This window comes from Aethalodelphis obliquidens, unplaced genomic scaffold (assembly GCF_003676395.1).
Source record: "Aethalodelphis obliquidens isolate GAN/ISIS:26980383/991018 unplaced genomic scaffold, ASM367639v1 scaffold2, whole genome shotgun sequence".
Taxonomy (NCBI): Eukaryota; Metazoa; Chordata; class Mammalia; order Artiodactyla; family Delphinidae; genus Aethalodelphis; species Aethalodelphis obliquidens.
In genome coordinates, this window is record NW_020837946.1 from 62,935,850 (window position 1) to 62,955,676 (window position 19,827).

At 41.3% G+C, this 19,827-nt stretch overlaps 1 protein-coding gene across 3 annotated transcripts in view; it reads right to left on the reverse strand.

Moving 5' to 3' along the window:
- CERS6 (ceramide synthase 6) overlaps positions 1-19,827 on the reverse strand; it is a 319,680-nt gene that overhangs the window by 60,114 nt on the left and 239,739 nt on the right. For all 3 annotated transcript variants that reach the window (XM_027129224.1, XM_027129223.1, XM_027129225.1), the window contains exon 6: positions 19,227-19,319. In XM_027129224.1, coding sequence (XP_026985025.1) covers positions 19,227-19,319 — 93 coding nt within the window. The remainder of the gene's footprint in view (positions 1-19,226; positions 19,320-19,827) is intronic.

Consider the following 19,827-nt stretch of genomic DNA (forward strand, 5'->3'; position numbering starts at 1 on the left):
TCTGGCCCTCATTTGTTTTTGTAAATAACGTTTTATTAGAACACAGCCACATCCATTTGTTTAATTATTGTTTATGGCAGTGTTCTTGCTACAGTGGTAGAGTTAAGTGGTTGCAACAGAGACTATACAGCCTCCAAGTTTAAAATATTTACTAGCAGGCCCTTTACAGAAAAGTTTGATGAGCCCTGCCTTAGAGCCACATCAAAGGCATAACATGGGAAACTCAGCCACGTAATTTGAGATGTGGCAATTGCATAGGCTCAAGGCTGGCTTCATCACATTTTCTTTAAATACAGAATATGTAAGAGGTTTAATTTTCATAGCTATTCAGAAGTAACCCATTATTACTTTCAAAGTTCAGATAAATCATTAAAATAAAAAGAGTTTTGGCAGGTATCTCCATCAAAATTCTCATGATAAACTATAACTACAACTTCAAGATCATTTTAAAATCGAGGAGCTTCTTCAGAAAAAGCTTGAGCTTTTGTAAAAACAAGAGCTGCCTGTCCGGATGCAATATATTACTCTCTCTACTGCTACATGTGCCATTACTTCAGAGCTTCTGGGAACATACATAAATGAAATAAAGTACTTCTGCGTAAGCAGTGTTTACCCAATCTTTCTCCTGTGTAACATTTGTGGCACATTTTAACATCAAGAAGTCATATAATCTCATCTACTATGAATTATTTAGCTGATATTTAATCTTTAATTGATTTTATTACTGTGGAAAAAGATGCAATAAAATTTTATTTGCACAATAGAACACAGTAAGACAGTGCCCCCAATACCCTCCCACTGTGCCTGGCCAGAGCTCAGAACTTAATTTGCAACTCCCTGGAGTCCTCCTCCCTGCTTTCCTTTCCTCTTCCCATTGAAAGTACACTCTCCAAATGCACTCTACTTTCAAATGATGTAGCTATTTTCCTTAATTATACACACGTCTTTTTTCTCATTGAATCTTTGTATTGAGATGTTCTCCATAACTACAAGTCTTGCCAAATTACAAGCTCCAGGAGTTGCAGGCCTTTATATACATCATCTGGGCTTATATACATCATCTGGGCTCTGTTTAAACTACTCTTGGGGCTTCCCTGGTGGTGCAGTGGTTAAGAATCCGTGTGCCAGGACTTCCCTGGTGGCGCAGTGGTTGAGATGCAGGGGACACAGGTTCGTGCCCCGGTCCGGGAGGATCCCACATGCCGCGGAGCGGCTGGGCCCGTGAGCCATGGCCGCTGAGCCTGCACGTTCGGAGCCTGTGCTCCGCAACGGGAGAGGCCACAACAGTGGCCCGTGTACCACAAGAAAAAAAAAAAAAAGAATCCGCGTGCCAATGCAGGGGACACAGGTTCGAGCCCTGGTCCGGAAAGATTCCACATGCCGGGGAGCAACTAAGCCCATGCTCCATAACTACTGAGCCTGTGCTCTAGAGCCCGAGAGCCACAACTACTGAGCCTGCACGCCTAGAGCCTGTGCTCCGCAACAAGAGAAGCCACTGCAACGAGAAGCCCGCGCAACGCAACAAAGAGTAGCCCCCGCTCGCTGAAACTAGAGAAAGCCCGCGCGCAGCAACGAAGACCCAACGCAGACAAAAATAAATAAATATTTAAAATAAATAACTACTCTTGGCCCAGCCAAACTACTTTGTACAGCTTTTAATGCCAGAAGGGTCACTTCTGAGACACTTAAAATATACTCAACATAACAGTCTTAAGTGATACGCAGGTTAACAAACTTTATTCTTTTTTTTCAGGAGGAAAAAGGCAAGGGCAACACTTAATATCAAGTAAACCCATTCAGGTTGAAAACGTCCAGAATGATCAGTAGGGGGCAGACTGTGTTCAACTAAAATCAGGACGGAAAAGCCATCATCCTCATATCTACTGTAATGCCCTTGGGGTCCCAAATAACAATATGCCATCAAGGTCTCAACTTGGTGCTTTAGATGGAAGATGAAGAAGTCTCCTTTAGGTCAGCCAGGTTGGGATTATGTTGTAAGTTGTCAGGAGGGGTGACGGGAAACTCTCATTATTGTCATCAGTCTTCGCTTCTCCTAATCCCTCTTCCTTCAGCAGCCTGAGCTCCCCACCTCCCTTCACAGACAGAACTCTACGCGCAGAATTCACTTGCCAACTTTCTTGCCCCCATGCAGGCCTCTGGCCCTTCAGGGTTTTTTTGTCTTTGTTTCTGTTTTCCTGGATGGAATTCTTGTGTATTCTCTTCTTTTCTCCAAGCCCCACTCCAACTTGATTACCTGGTGAACTTCTATCTACCCTGAGATTTGCCTACTACTTCTCAGGCTTCAAAGATTCTGACACTGAGATTTATTCTCAACAACCTCCACATAAGGTAAGTACTCTTCGAACGCCATTTATAAAGAAACGGAGGCACAGAAAAGTGACGTAATTTTTTCAGAGTTACACAGTAAGGACAGGCCACAGGCAGGTCTGCATCCAGTTCTGTGTGACTCCAGAGCTCAGGCTCCGATCACAGTGGGCTGCTTCTCAGAAACACGCACAGAAGGAAAGACAACAATAAGGAATGGGGCAGTGAAAGAGGACACTTTTTTCTTTTTTTTCACATCTTTATTGGAGTATAATTGCTTTACAGTGGTGTGTTAGTTTCTGCTTTATAACAAAGTCAATCAGCTATAAATATACACATGTCCCCATATCTCCTCCCTCTTGCATCTCCCTCCCACCCTCCCTATCCCATCCCACTAGGTGGACACAAAGCACCGAGCTGATCTCCCTGTGCTATGTGGTTGCTTCCCACTAGCTATCTATTTTACATTTGGTAGTGTATATATGTCCATGCCATTCTCTCGCTTTCTGACCTACTTCACTCTGAATGACAGCCTCTAGGTCCATCCACCTCACTACAAATAACTCAATTTTGTCCCTTTTAATGGCTGAGTAATATTCTATTATATATATGTGCCACATCTTCTTTATCTATTCATCTGTCAGTGGACACTTAGGTTGCTTCCATGTCCTGGCTATTGTAAATAGAGCTGCAATGAACATTGTGGTACATGACTCTTTTTAAATTATGGTTTTCTCAGGGAATAGGCCCAGTAGTGGGATTGCTGGGTCGTATGGTAGTTCTATTTTTAGTTTTTTAAGGAAGCTCCATACTGTTCTCCATGGTGGCTGTATCAATTTACATTCCCACCAACAGTGAGAGAGGGTTCCCTTTTCTCCACACCCTCTCCAGCATTTATTGTTTGTAGATTTTTTGATGATGGCCATTCTGACTGGTGTGAGGTGATACCTCATTGTAGTTTTGATTTGCATTTCTCTAATGATTAATGATGTTGAGCACCCTTTCATGTGCTTGTTGGCAATCTGTATATCTTCTCTGGAGAAATGTCTACTTAGGTCTTTTGCCCATTTTTGGATTGGGTTGTTTCCTTTTTTGCATATTGAGCTGCATGAGCTGCTTGTAAATTTTGGAGATTAATCCTTTGCCAGTTGCTTCGTTTGCAAATATTTTCTCCCACTCTGAGGGTTGTCTTTTTGTCTTATGGTTTCCTTTGCTGTGCAAAAACTTTTAAGTTTCATTAGGCCCCATTTATTTATTATTCTTTTTATTTCCATTTCTCTAGGAGGTGGGTCAAAAAGGATCTTGCTGTGATTTATGTCATGGAGTGTTCTGCCTATGTTTTCCTCTAAGAGATTTATAGTGTCTGGCCTTACATTTAGGGCTTTAATCCATTTTGAGTTTATTTTTGTGTATGGTGTTAGGGAGTGTTCTAATTTCATTCTTTTACATGTTGCTGTCCAGTTTTCCCAGCACCGCTTATTGAAGAGGCTGTCTTTTCTCCACTGTATATTCCTGCCTCCTTTATCAAAGATAAGGTGACCATATTTGTGTGGGTTTACCTCTGGGCTTTCTATCCTGTTCCATTGATCTATATTTCTGTTTTTGTGCCAGTATCATACTGTCTTAATTACTGTAGCTTTGTAGTAAAGTCTGAAGTCCAGGAGCCTGATTCCTCCAGCTCCGTTTTTCTTTGTTAAGATTGCTTTGGCTATTCAGGGTCTTTTGTGTTTCCATACAAATTGTGAAATTTTTTGTTCTAGTTCTGTGAAAAATGCCATTGGTAATTTGATAGGGATTGCACTTAATCTGCAGATTGCTTTGGGTAGTATAGTCACTTTCACAATGTTGATTCTTCCAATCCAAGAACATGGTATATCTCTCCATCTGTTTGTATCATCTTTAATTTCTTTCATCAGTGTATTATAGTTTTCTGTATACAAGTCTTTTGTCTCCTTAGGTAGGTTTATTCCTAGGTATTTTATCCTTTTTGTTGCAATGGTAAATGGAAGTGTTTACCTAATTTCTCTTTCAGATTTTTCATCATTAGTGTATAGGAATGCAAGAGACTTCTGTGCATTAATTTTGTATCTGCTACTTTACCAAATTCACTGATTAGCTCTAGTAGTTTTCTGGTAGCATCTTTAGGATTCTCTATGTATAGTATCATGTCATTTGCAAACAGTGACAGTTTTACTTCTTCTTTTCTGATTTGGATTCCATTTATTTCTTTTTCTTCTCTGATTGCCGTGGCTATATCTTCCAAAACTATGTTGAATAACAGTGGTGAGAGTGGGCAACCTTGTCTTGTTCCTGATCTTAGTGGAAATGGTTTCAGTTTTTCACTATTGAGAAAGATACTGGCTGTGGGTTTGTCATATATGGCCTTTATTATGTTGAGATGAGTTCTCCCTATGCCTGCTTTCTGGAGTTTTTATCGTAAATGGGTGTTAAATTTTGTCGAAAGGTTTTTCTGCATCTATTGATCATATGGTTTTTATCCTTCAAATTGTTAATGTGGTGTACCACATTGATTGATTTGCATATATTGAAGAATCCCTGCATTCCTGGAATAAACCCCGCTTGATCATGGTGTATGATCCTTTTAATGTGCTGTTGGATTCCGTTTGCTAGTATTTTGTTGAGGATTTTTGCATCTATGTTCATCAGTGATATTGGCCTGTAGTTTTCTTTCCTTGTGACATCCTTGTCTGGTTTTGGTATCAGGGTGATTGTGGCCTCGTAGAATGAGTTTGGGAGTGTTCCTCCCTCTGCTATATTTTGGAAGAGTTTGAGAAGGATATGGGTTAGCTCTTCTCTAAATGTTTGATAAAATTCGTCTGTGAAGCCATCTGGTTCTGGGCTTTTGTTTGTTGGAAGATTTTTAATCACAGTTTCAATTTCAGTGCTTGTGATTGGTCTGTCTATTTCTTCCTGGTTCAGTCTCGGAAGGTTGTGCTTTTCTAAGAATTTGTCCATTACTTCCAGGTTTTCCATTTTATCAGCATACAGTTGCCTGTAGTAATCTCTCATGATCCTTTGTATTTCTGCAGTGTCAGTTGTTACTTCTCCTTTTTCATTTCTAATTCTATTGATTTGAATCTTTTCCCTTTTTTTCTTGATGAGTCTGGCTAATGGTTTACCAATTTTGTTTATCTTCTCAGAGAACCAGTTTTTAGTTTATTGACCTTTGCTATTGTTTCCCTCATTTTGTTTTCATTTATTTCTGATCTGATCTTAACGATTTCTTTCCTTCTGATAACTGTGGGTTTTTTTGGTTCTTCTTTCTCTAATTGCTTTAGGTATAAGGTTAGGTTGTTTATTTGAGATGTTTCTTGTTTCTTGAGGTAGGATTGTATTGCTATAAACTTCCCTTAGAACTGCTTTTGCTGCATCCCATAGGTTTTGGGTCGTCGTGTTTTCATTGTCATTTGTTTCTAGGTATTTTGTGATTCCCTCTTTGATTTCTTCAGTGATCTCTTGGTTATTTAGTAGTGTATTCTTTAGCCTCCATGTGTTTGTATTCTTTACAGTTTTTTTCCTGTAACTGATATCTAGTCTTATAGCATTGTGGTCAGAAAAGATACTTGATATGATTTCAATTTCGTTAAATTTACCAAGGCTTGATTTGTGACCCAAGAGATGATCTATCCTGGAGACTGTTCCATGAGCACTTGAGAAGAAAGTGTAATCTGCTGTTTTTGGATGGAATGTCCTATAAATATCGATTAAGTCCATCTTGTTTAATGTATCATTTAAAGCTTGTGTTTCCTTATTTACTTTCATATTGGATGATCTGTCCATTGGTGAAAGTAGGGTGTTAAAGTCCCCTACTATGATTCTGTTACTGTCCATTTCCCTTATTATAGCTATTAGTGTTTGCCTTATGTATTGAGGTGCTCCTATGTTGGGTGCATAAATATTTACAATTGTCATATCTTCTTCTTAGATTGATCCCTTGATCACTATGTAGTGTCCTTCTTTGTCTCTTGTAATAGTCCTTATTTTAAAGCCTATTTTGTCTGAGGTGAGAATTGTTATTCCAACTTTCTTTTGATTTCCATTTGCATGGAATATCTTTTTCCATCCCCTCACTTTCAGTTCGTATGTGTCCCTAGGTCTGAAGTGGGTCTCTTGTAGACAGCATATATATGGGTCTTGTTTTTGTATCCATTCAGCCAGTCTATGTCTTTTGGTGGGAGCATTTAATCCATTTACATATAAGGTAATTATCGATATGTATGTTCCTATTACCATTTTCTTGATTGTTCTGGGGTTGTTATTGTAGGTCTTCTCCTTCTCTTGTGTTTCCTGCCTAGAGAAGTTCCTTTAGCATTTGTTTTAAAGCTGGTTTGGTGGTGCTGAATTCTGTTAGCTTTTGTTTGTCTGCAAAGGTTTTAATTTCTCCGTCAAATCTAAATGAGATCCTTGCTGGGTAGAGTAATCTTGGTTGTAGGTTTTTCCCTTTCATCAGTATAAATATGTCCTGCAACTCCCTTCTGGCTTGCAGAGTTTCTGCTGAAAGATCAGCTGTCAACCTTATGGGGATTCCCTTGTATGTTATTTGTTGTTTTTCCCTTGCTGCTTTTAATATTTTTTCTTTGTATTTAATTTTTGATAATTTGATTAATATGTGTCTTGGCGTGCTTCTCCTTGGATTTATCCTGTATGGGACTCTCTGTGCTTCCTGGATGTGATTGACTATCTCCTTTTCCATATTAGGGAAGTTTTCAACTATAATCTCTTCAAATATTTTCTCAGTCCCTTTCCTTTTCTCTTCTTCTTCTGGGACCCCTATAATTTGAATGTTGGTGTGTTTAATGTTGTCCCAGTGGTCTCTGAGATTGTCTTCAATTGTTTTCATTCTTTTTTCTTTATTCTGATCTGTGGCAGTTATTTCCACTATTTTATCTTCCAGGTCACTTATCCGTGCTTCTCCCTCAGTTATTCTGCTATTGATTCCTTCTAGAGAATGTTTAATTTCATTTATTGTGTTGTTCATCATTGTTTGTTTGCTCTTTAGTCCTTCTAGATCCTTGTTAAACGTTTCTTGTATTTTCGCCATTCTATTTCCAAGATTTCGGATCATCTTTACTATCATTACTCTGAATTCTTTTTCAGGTAGACTGCCTATTTCTCCTTCATTTGTTTGGTCTGGTGGGTTTTTACCTTGCTCCTTCATCTACTGCATACTTCTCTGTCTTCTCATTTTGCTTAACTTACTGTGTTTGGGGTCTCCTTTTCGCAGGCTGCAGGTTCATAGTCCCGTTGTTTTTGGTGTCTGCCTCCAGTGGGTAAGGTTGGTTCAGTGGGTTGTGTAGGCTTCCTGGTGGAGGGGATTGGTGCCTGTGTTCTGGTGGATGAGGCTGGATTTTGTCTTTCTGGTGGCAGGACCATATGCAATGGTGTGTTTTGGGGTGTCTGTAAACTTACTATGATTTTAGGCAGCCTCTCTGCTAATGGGTGGGGTTGTGTTCCTGTCTTGCTAGTTGTTTGGCATGGTGTGTCCAGCACTGAAGCTTGCTGGTCGTTGAGTGGAGCTGGGTCTTTGTGTTGAGATGGAGATCTCTTGGAGTGCTCTTGCTGATTGATATTATGAGGGGCTGGGAGGTCTCTGGTGGACCAATGTCCTGAACTTGGCTCTCCCACCTCAGAGGCTCAGGCCTGACACCCGACCAGAACACCAAGACCCTGGCAGCCACGTGGCTCAGAAGAAAAGGGAGAAAAGAAGAAAAAATGAAAGAAAGAAAAAAATAATAAAATAAAAAAAAATATTAAAATAATTTAATAAAAGAGAGCAACCAAGCCAATAAACAAAGCCACCAATGATAACAAGCACTAAAAACCATATTAAAAAAATAAAAGGACAGACAGAACCCTAGGAAACATGGTAAAAGCAAACTTATACAGACAAAATCACACAAAAGCAGACACACTCACAAAAAGGAAAAAGAAAAAAATATATATATATATTTTAAAAAAGGAAGACAGCAACCAAATCAATAAACAAATGTACCAATGATAATAAGCTCTAAATACTAAACTAAGATAAACATAAAACTACAAACAAATTAGATGCAGAAAGCAAACCCCAAGTCTACAGTTGCTCCCGAAGTCCACTGCCTCAATTTTGGGATGATTCGTTGTCTATTCAGGTATTCCACAGATGCAGGGTACATCAAGTTGATTGTGGAGATTTAATCTGCTGCTCCTGAGGCTGCTAGGAGAGATTCCCTTTCTCTTCTTTGTTCACACATCTCCTGGGGTTCAGCTTTGGATTTGGCCCCGTCTCTGTGTGTAGGTTGCCTGAGGGTGTCTGTTCTTCGCTCAGACAGGACGGGGTTAAAGGAACAGCTGATTAGGTGGCTCTGGCTCACTCAGGCTGGGGGGAGGGAGGGGTACGGAATGTGGGGTGAGCCTGCGGCAGCAGAGGCCAGCGTGACATTGCAACAGCCTGAGGCGCGCCATGTGTTTTCCCGGGATCCGTGTCCGTGGATCTCGGGACCCTGGCAGTGGTGGGCTGCACAGGCTCCTGGGAGGGGAGGTGTGGACAGTGACCTGTGCTTGCACACAGGCTTCTTGGTGGCTGCAGCAGCAGCCTTAGCGTCTCATGCCCATCTCTGGTGTCCACGCTGATAGCCGCGGCTCACACCCGTCTCTGGAGCTCGTTTAGGTGGTGCTCTGAATCCCCTCTCCTCGCACACCCTGAAACAATGATCTCTTGCCTCTTAGGCAGGTCCAGACTTTTTCCTGGACTCCCTCCCAGCTAGCTGTGGTGCACTAGCCCCTTCAGGCTGTGTTCACGCAACCAACCCCAGTCCTCTCTCTGGGATCTGACCTCTGAAGCCCGAGCCTCAGCTCCCAGCCCCGCCCACCCCGGCGGGTGAGCAGACAAGCCTCTCAGGCTGGTGAGTGCTGGTCGGCACCGATCCTCTGTGCGGGAATCTCTCCGCTTTGCCCTCTGCACCCCTGTTTCTGCGCTCTTCTCTGTGGCTCCGATGCTTCCCCCCCCACCCCCCATCTCCGCCAGTGAAGGGGCTTCCTAGTGTGTGGAAACCTTTCCTCCTTCACAGCTCCCTCCCAGAGGTGCAGGTCCCATCCCTATTCTTTTGTCTCTGTTTATTCTTTTTTCTTTTGCCCTACCCAGGTACGTGGGGAGTTTCTTGCCTTTTGGGAGGTTTGAGGTCTTCTGCCAGCGTTCAGTAGGTGTTCTGTAGGAGTTGTTCCACAAGTAGATGTATTTTTGATGTATTTGTGGGGAGGAAGGTGATCTCCACGTCTTACTCCTCCACCATCTTGAAGGTCCTCTCCCAAAGACACTTTTGAAAACACATGTAAGTGAGAGACTACCAAATAGAACAAGGTCACTTCTAGAAGACAGGAAGAAAAGGGGGATCAAGAGCAAAGGTGAGGATTAGCCATGAGTAGAAGAGCTACCTCCTCTTGGGAGGCCAAAGAGAACGATATGAGATGGGTCTGTTTATATTTAAGGGGATAGAAATGGAGGAAATTCACCAAGTCAGGGAGTTAGAGCCATAACAAGCCAAAGTAGGTGTTTTCCCAAGACTCCTAGGATGACTTATGGAAAACCCCCCAAAGGAAGCGGAATGACTAAATCTCCCAATGAAAGTGATACCTTCCAAGCATCAGTGGCACCTCCTGAGAGAGGGTGGGATCCCTGAGGCCCCAGACTTAAGGACCCAGAGCCCTGGACCAGCAGCATTGTGTGGGCCTGGGAGTCGTCTCTCTGTAATGTGGTGATGATGTGGCCCCTTGCACCATGCTGGAAGAAGAGGTTCCTGCTGTCACCCTTCATGCCCTGGAGAGCAGTATGTGCCACTGCGCTGCCCCAGGGCTGTCCGGGGGCTGGTCATCTAACTGTGAGATCTAAAGACACTTAAGAGCCTCTCGTCTGGCCAGGCACCTGGGAGTTTGATTGCTGGAATAAGCTACTAGTTGAGGCAGCCTTTGAATAAAATCTCATAAAATTGCCCCATACAATATTTTTTCTTTCCCAGACAATGCTGTTCCATTGTTGGCCCACCAGCCTGCACACAGCCCTAGGTTGCAATGCTTTGATCACAAATGGTTGCAATGCTTTGATCACAAATTGTTGGCCCACCAGCCTGCACACAGCCCTAGGTTGCAATGCTTTGATCACAAATGGTGGCTTACTAAAATGAACTGCCTCTTCTTCCCTTCTTTGATTCTGAAGTCACTGTAGTGAGAGAGAAACAGGACAGAGGACCCAGAGTCAGGAATATCTGCCTCGGAAGAAACCTAAGCTTCGAGGGCAGGATATTGCTACTCCAGTCACAAGTGGACACACAGAACACTTTGGTGCCTCTGTGAAAGAGAGGTTAAGTGGCCTGCCTGCCTGTGTCTGCAAGTAGCAGCACTGGGGTTACACAGAGAGAATTCTACATCATCCTCCATCCCTCTCGGGATGTTCAGATGTCATCTGGCATGATTTTAGCTTTTCAAGCAAAGAAAAGAGACGCTGATACAATCTGAGGCACTACCCGAGAGTCATCTCCTTAGGAGAGACTTAAAAATAATCTAGATGAGCAGTTCTCAAATGTTCTGGTCTCAGGAGTCTTTTATATTCTTAAAAATTATTGAGGACACCAGAAAGTGTTTGTTTATGTGGGTCATATCTATCGGTATTTACCACATTGGATATGGAAACTGAGAAATTTAAAAAACATGTAAAACACATTTATTCATTTATTTTAAATGAAGTTCATTATATATTAATTAACATAATATATTTACGAAAAATATTTTCCAAAATTAAAAAAAAAATCATGAGAAGAGTAGCCTTGTTTTACATGATTGCAAATCTCTTTGATGTCTGACTCATGTTGGATTCCCATCACTGCATATATATTCAATATGTTTCCCTGTTATTTTGGTTAAAGTATATAAAGAAAATCTGGTATCACACAGTTGGAAAAGGCAGAAGTACCTTAATAGTCTTTTCAGATAGTTAAGGATATTCTTTCTTGATACTGTACCAAAACTCGACAAGAGGGATATTCTTAAAGGTTAGTTGCAATGTGGAATTGAAAACTATATCAATAAACTTCTCATATTCTATTACATAAAATCCTTTGGTCTGTCTTGACCTTCGAGTGGATCTTTCACTCAGGCATAATTTTGGAGCATCATGCATTGTCACTTGGAAAATACTGGCTCACGGAGTTAATGAGACAGATTGTCACATAGTATTTTAAAAATCACATTTACTAACATCACTATCAATCTCATGAGAAAAGTCTTTAAGTATTGAGACGCTATCAAGGTCTTGCTGTTGGACATAAGCTTTTCTAAAAATCTAATTTTTTTCTTCAAAGCTTGAGTTGTATCATTGACAACAATTAATGTCAATGGTTTTACTTGAAACAACCTTGAAAAGTTCACTTTGTGCTTTTCAAGAATGCGTCTACCAAATACACAAGTTGGAATAAACATAGTTTGTCATTCTTTCAAGTAAAAATGAGATTCTTTAGGGGAAAAAAGCAGCTAGTACGTCCCTCAATGCAAACCACTAACTACACATGATTTTTCTTGAGCACACTGTACAGTGTTCTGCCACAGAAGCTCTTTATGCCTCCTTCCCATTTCATCACACAAACTAATTTTTAAAATGTATACTCAAGAATAGAGATTTAATCAAATTAACACTTTTTACTGCTTCAACAAGAGCATTCTCAAGTGAAACTGACATTTTTTTTTCTTCCTGCAAGCACACGGCAGCGAGGAACACAAAACTACTCATACTGTTTGGTGCCACTGCTAGCAGTTTTGCCGTTACTTTTGCACGATTAGTGCAAATTTCAATGCAGTAAGAAAGGCAAATGACATCCTAGTATTATTATGAAGTCAGTTTTAATGTTGCAGATCTCCTGAAAGGGTCTCAGAAATCTCCAGGTGTCTGCAGACCACACTTTGAGAACTGCTATATAGACAAATGATTTCCAAAAATTGTTCTAGGAGATGATCATCAGCCAGCTTATTAATAACAGCTGCACAGTCAGGATAAGCTAGGTTATGAGGCAAAAAGAAAGCCCTTAAAATCTCAGTGGTTTATACCAAAGGCCTGTTTCTTATTTACTACATGTTACCAATTGGCTGGACAAAGGGCACTCTGTTTATCACCATCACTTAGGGACCCAGACTGATGGAGCAGCCTCCATCTCAAATGTTACCAATCGCTGTACTAGAGGGGAAAAGAGACTCTAGTGGGTCTCACACCAGCAATTACATTACATTACTGACTGGAGTCCGTTCTGCTTACAGCCTACCAGTCACATGGCCCCATCCAACCACAAGAAGGGGCAAGGCTGAGTACAATCCTCCATGTGCCTGAGAGTAGAGAGCTGGCAATATCTGGTGAATCATATTAATGATTACAGTTAACAGCTGACATACATGGTGCATTTGTTATGTGCCAAGCACTGTTTCAACAGCATGTGTCACTTATTTATGCTCTCAACACTCCCATGAGGTCAGTTATATGAACTCTATTCTTTGGATCAGGACACAAAGGTACAGAGAGGGAAAGTAACTTGCTGAAGGTCACACCAAAGTAGAAGTGGTGCTGGGCAGGTAGATGGACTCCAGAGCCCATGATTTTACCCTCTAAGAAGCCATATTACCCATAATTTTTCCCCAGTCTAGAACAAAATGAGAGAAATAAAACCTTTTCATAATGATAAATGGAAAGGATTGGCCTTTATTACAAGGTGCCTTTTCTCCTTTAAAATATTAACATGTTCTTTCTTTTATGAATTGATGGTAGTAAGTGGTAGGTACTTTTAAAATTTCCTTACTAGGAAAAGTAAAAGGTTGGCAACCTTAAGTTAGTCCCTTTTCCTAATTAATTTTGTTCACTTTAATTGACCAAAAATACGAAAATTTGTGAGCACTAGTTTGGGAGGTTTTTTGATTTGTTTCTGGTCTTAGCACTATGTTTTGATTCAACCCAATTTTGGTCATTATGTGCTAGGTACTGCTCTGAGCTCTGTCAAGCATTGTACTAGATGGTTTCACGGATATTGTTTTATTTAATTCTATGCCATACTGCTTCCTTATTAAATGATCAAAACATGCATTTTTTTTTTTTTTTTTTTTACCCTAAAGCTAATTGAAGCAGGAAAGATCTGGAGCATGGCAGGCCCCCAAAAGGCAGCTGAAGCGCTCATAGCAATGAACACCGGTTGTTTTCTATGCAAGTTACTAAAGAGCAAACACAAGCCTGTCAATAAGTTTCTTGCTAAACTTAATCATCATCTTCTCTCTCTGTTAGGGATCTTTTATGAGATGTAGATTTTCTCTCAGGGTAAGACCAAAAGAGCAACAAGCTGATTTTACCCGCTGGGCCCTGGAACTCGGCCATAGATGATTTCCTGCAAAGGACCCCGAACACGAGCAAGGTTCACTGGCCAAGGGCCCAGGCCATCAAGCCCAACAGCAGCTTAGTTAAAAGGGACACAGGGCTTGGATACAAGCAAGCTGTTCTGAGCTCCATCACAGTCATATTTATTAGCTTCCATTAGAAAATGTAGATGTACGGGAGAAATACTCATGGTAAACAGGTGCTAAAAGACAGAATCTTAATAAATATTAAGCCTTGGGAAATAAAAGGTGATTCAAACAACAGTGAATCCCAAGAATATACCTATTGTTTTTGAATAAGGTACCTTAACTATTTCATTTTACAAAAGAAGGAAGGAAGAAAGGAAGGGAAGGAAGGAGAGGAATTGACAGAAAAAAGAAGTAAAAAGTAAGGAAGGAAAGAAAAATCTTCAAAGATATATATATATATATATACCTTGGTGGCATATAATAGAATACTTAAATTTTAATTCCATTATATTAAATGACTACATCTTAGCTAGTCCCTTCCCTCTGCGGAGATTAACAGTATGTATATCGTCACTGACCAAATAAGTACCAACCCTGGAAATGATCAAGAGAGACAGTGCGTTCTGTCACCACAGGGATGGAAGTTCTCCAATCATTTTTTTTTTTTTTACATCTTTATTGGAGTATAATTGCTTTACAATGGTGTGTTAGTTTCTGCTCCATAACAAAGCGAATCAGCCATACATATACACATGTTCCCATATCTCTTCCCTCTTGCATCTCCCTCCCTCCCACCCTTCCTATCCCACCATCATTTTTAAACTCCAGATTCTATTTGGAAACAGAGCACTTAAAAGAAAAAAAAAAAGATGGCAATACTAGGACGTTTCTAGAGGGGAAGAGTTTGTGAATATAAAAGCCATTTTTAGAAAGACTCATGAACCAATTAAGTCACTAAGAGTTATTTCTGAACTTCATATTTTAAGGTACTGATTCTAACAGCTGGAGGCGTGCATTTGGATCAAACGTTTATGAATTCTGGTGGCTATTTGAAAATGGCTGTTCAAGTTCATTGTCATTTAATAAGGCAACTGTAGAAATATTTTTATAACCTTTCGTTTTTTTTTTTTTTTTTTTGCGGTACACAGGCCTCTCACTGTCGTGGCCTCTCCCGTTGCGGAGCACAGGCTCTGGACGCACAGGCTCAGCGGCCATGGCTCACGGGCCCAGCCGCTCTGCGGCATGTGGGATCTTCCCAGACCAGGGCACGAACCCGTGTCCCCTGCATCAGCAGGCGGACTCTCAACCACTGCGCCACCAGGGAAGCCCCCCCATAACCTTTCTATTTAACAACCCTACGGATAGCCTTCAGAAGTTGATTTCCATGCTCTGTTGTCAATGGATGTCTTCAAACATCTCTATTCTATAATTAGGAGGCGGGCTGTTTTTAGAGGGTGAGGGTTTAGTTAACAGTTGCCACATAGAAGGTGGGGATGTATTTGGCAGGAGAATATACCATAAATCCTCGCTGATGGCTAGAATGGCAGGTCCTCTGGGTGGGAGGGCAGTGAGGAGGGAACCAGCAGGGACCTGCAGTAACAGTCAGCAAGATGCGAAGGAGAAAAGCATGGGCTACAACTCATTAATGAGAGGTGGCAACAGAGGAGAAGGCCTTCCTTATTAAAACCTGTGTGGAGTAACAAGCACGTACGGTAGTAGCCAAATTCCCATTTTGTGCAAGAAACAAGAATAAGCCAGCTGCACCATGAACCTGCAAAGGTACTCGGACCAAGGGAAGAAGGGAGGGGTGCCAGATGGCTACAATAAGCTATTAGCGTTGACCAGGAAAACGTATGTATCATTAATTTATAAACACTGACAATATGTACAGGTCTAAATCAATTCCGTGGACCTCACTGCAAAAATGCCCCTTTTTGAAGGCCTTCTCTACACTGACGCAAGGTAAGTTAAAACCATAGAAAATTATACACTTTGACCCTTGAAAATAATCCACTTATAGTAACTATTAAGAAGATGGTCATTTGGCTTAAAACAACAGAGCCTCTATGAATCCTCGTGGCTCAGTGAAAAGACATGGTAAATGCATGTTAGGAAGCTCAAGCCAGCAGAGGGGCTTGGTGACTTCTGGTGCAGCAACGGCTCCCTAGGACTAGGCTCTTGGGGGCCCAGTAACAGTCAGTTTTGCCTTCATTAATCTCTTTGACTTGAGATGGCATCCCTAATTCTCATTAAGCAAAAGAGGAACTCATAAAATGGCAAAGAACTGCAGAAGGCCTACTATCTCTAATGTCAGGAGCATGGCCAGGCAACACAAGGCAAGAATTGTGGACAATATCTCATCTATGAGTGAATCATGGACCTTCACTTGGTAAACTTGGGCTCTAATTGATTCCCACATGGCACAACCTTGAAAATTTTACATAAGTTCATCGGACATCAATTTTCCCAACTACAAGACCAGAAGAATAGTCAAGACTCCTTCTTTGTTATACAACTGTTTTCTGTGACTACCTGGAAAAAATGCTCCTCAAAAGAAAATACAATCTGTATTCTTCAGCCTTAAAAAGGAAGGAAATTCTGACACATGCTACAACATGATGAATGAGACATTATGCTAAGTGAAATACGTCAGTCACAAAAGGACACATACAGTGTGACTCCACTTAAATAAGGTACGCAGAGTCATCAGATTCATAGAGACAGAAAGTAGAATGGTGGTTGCCAGGAGTAGAGATTGGGTGAGGAGGGAATGGGGGACTGTTGATTAATGGATACAGAGTTTGCTTTACAAGATGAAAGGGGTTCTGGAAACTGGTTGCACAACAGCACGAATGTGTGTAACACTACTAAACTACACACTTAAAAATGGTTAAGATGGTAAATTTTATGTTTTGCATTTTTCCCACAACTAAAGATTTCAAACATAAATAAATAAATAAAATGCACAATGGGCCTGGCACAGTGGAGACCATCAGTCTACAAGTATTGACCACAGGAATGAACAAGGCTCCTCATATAAGAGAGACGAGATCTAATTGGCATATCATCACTCAAGGATCTTTAAACGTTTTGAGAAATGGACCCAGAGCATTTGGCGCAATGAGTAAGGGAACCACAAACTTTGCGTGTCAATGAGTTATCTGCTACGCCTAAGCCTTAGCTCTTGCAGGGACCGTCCACTTCTGAGAATCAGGTGACATATACCACATTAAGACCATGCTGTCAGGAAAGACAGCCTTTTGCCAACCAAGTAAGCCACTGCCATAGGAGAGTGGCAGGAGCGTACCTGGGGAGGCGATGCAGGTACGAGGGCTGTAGACTCCTAAATGCTTTTCAGCTGCCACATGGATATTTTACAATTTGGCAGATTACCCATGTAACCAAGAAATGGAATGTTATAGTATTTCATTCTATCACAATGCACAGTCCTATTTGCAAAGGAGCCTAGGAGATATCCATGAGTAAGGGAGAAGACATTCTGATGAGTCCCTTTATTCATTCACCCTAAACTTACTGAGCCCCACCATAAGCAGGTGCATTGACAGTCACGAGAGAAACAAAGATGAACACATCCTGCTCTTTGCCCTCCAAGTCTGGTGAAGGGAGACAGGCAGGTCACCATACCATTAAAAAGTACAATATGCTAAGTATTGGGCACTGGTAAACTAAACACAGAGGAAGAAGTGGTCAAAAACCATGGGAATGAAGAAGGCTTCAAAGAAGAGACTGCTTTGGGGCTTGGTCTGGTCTAGGAGGAAGGGGAATAGAGTAGATTCTAGCCACAGGCAAGGTCTTGTAAAAAACAAAGATGTTATGGGAAAAAAATGTGTTTGAATAATGGTGAGAAGATATCTGTAACTAAGACATGTGTGTGTGTCAAAAGAGGGAGAGAAGGGTGGGCGATAAAACTACAGAGGTGGGTTTGAATCGTGGTGACAACCCTGAATATCACTCCAAGTAGCTTGGCTTTGACTTAAGGTTTGAGAAACAGAATTCTTAGATGGCAGGAAGACAAGAACGACTATTTAGATAGGAGTGCCATTTAAGAGGCCGTTGTAACAGATTAAGCCAAAGTAAAGAGGACTCTAAACGTGTCCGTGATACTAAGGAAGTAGGTACAAGGGGTGGCAAAGAGGAGAGCGAAGGAAAACGTCTAGCTTACATGACTGCCTGTGATAAAGATTACTGGAGGAAGAACAAGACTAGGACAAGATGATGTGTTCGGTCGGGAGCACTTTGTAAGGTTCAGTCTCCTCATTCATAAAAGGAAAATAAATAATAAGTGATAATAAAAGGAAAATAAATAAATAAATAATAAGCAATCAGTTATTACTTATTATTACTTATAAATAATAAGTAATAACAAGTGATCAGTCTTCGGGCGGTTGTGAGGATTAAATGATAAAATAACAAGAAGAACACAATACTATCACTTAAGATTAGATTTGCGGAAGTGTGGACCCAGAGAGGATTTGGGACAGGAGAGAACCATTTGGGAGTTATTGGTATAGAAGTTATGGTTGACAGTGCTGGAGGGTATGAACCTGGATCACCCAGGAAGATGATGTCCTGTAATCTAGGACCAGACCCTGGTGCACGCGAGTATGCAGAGCACGGGGCACTGGGGTGGAGACCAGCAAAGATGACCTGAAGGAATGATCCAAATATGGGAACCTGGAGAAAATAGCTTCACGGAAAAAAAAAAAGTGAATAGCCAAAAGTGCCAATTCTGCCCAGAAGCTGGTAGGATGAGAACTAGAATGAGTGGGTCTAACACTTAAGAGGTCAAGAGTACCCTCAGCAAAAGCTATTCCAGCGGAGGGGAGGGGTGAAAACCAGACCACAGTTCGCTTAGGAATGCTGTGTTTTCCTAATGTATTTTGACATTAGATAACTCTTTAATTGGGGAAATCTTCATTCTATAGGGCTGGAACACTGAGATTTTACTCTCTCCCCAGGAGCTACAGATACAATTTTTCTTCTTTTTTTTTCTTGTGGTACACGGGCCTCTCACTGTTGTGGCCTCTCCCATTGCAGAGCACAGGCTCCGGACGCGCAGGCTCAGAGGCCATGGCTCACGGGCCCAGCCGCTCCGCGGCATGTGGGATCCTCCCGGACCGGGGCACGAACCTGTGTCCCCTGCATCGGCAGGCGGACTCTCAACCACTGCGCCACCAGGGAAGCCCCAATTTTTCTTCTTTAATTTGGAGAACAAAGGGACTTGTGAATCAGACTGAGAGGAAATTAATGCTGTTAAGATTCACTGTTATACTTTTTCATGGAGAAAAGAACACTAGGTTTGGTGGGGGGGGGGGGAGAGTGAAGAGACAATGGGAATAAAATATAAAACAGCACAAGCAAAAGTAGAGAATTTTCTGTAATAATGCCGAAAGTTGTACTAATGCAGTACCGATGGGAGAACAGAAGTGAGTGCCTTTGAGACTCTATATCCATCTGCCTAGGGCCATGAAAGACACCTGTTTACAAGCCCTTTACAACACACCCACTCTTACCTTTCTTTTGATATCAGTGAACTGGGAAAACATTAAAGACCAATAAAACGACAGCTCCAGGATATAATAGTAGTGAAGGTCAGGCGTGAGTGGCTGAGGATCAAAGAGAAAAAGGCAAGATTAATAATTAACAGGAAACCAAATCTGTGTGTCAAACATCTCAAGCTCAGTACTGAAAAGTGACATTGTCTTACGCCTCCACAAATTCTGGCCCCATTCTCTCTGTGGATAAGGGAGCTTTGAAGGACACCTGTAATCCACAGCTTGATGTCATTAGCTTTGTTTCACCTCCAACTAAAAAAGTGTCAATCAGTATGAACGTTTGGCATTGGTACCCGATTCACCACTCATTTTAACAATTGCATTTATGGTACTTAGACATGAGTCTCTAAAGATTCCTTTAGGCAACCTGCAAAAAAATTCTAACATATACACAGAAAGAGTGACTCTGGACAACTCCTGTGAGATTCCACAGCACAGGGACCAGGGAAGGTGAAAGAAACTGGAGTACTCTATGGGTCACTGAGACATAGTTTCAAATTCTGCCTTAATTGGAGCTTTCTTGTCTTTAGGAAATGTTCTGTACGTTGTAAATATTAAA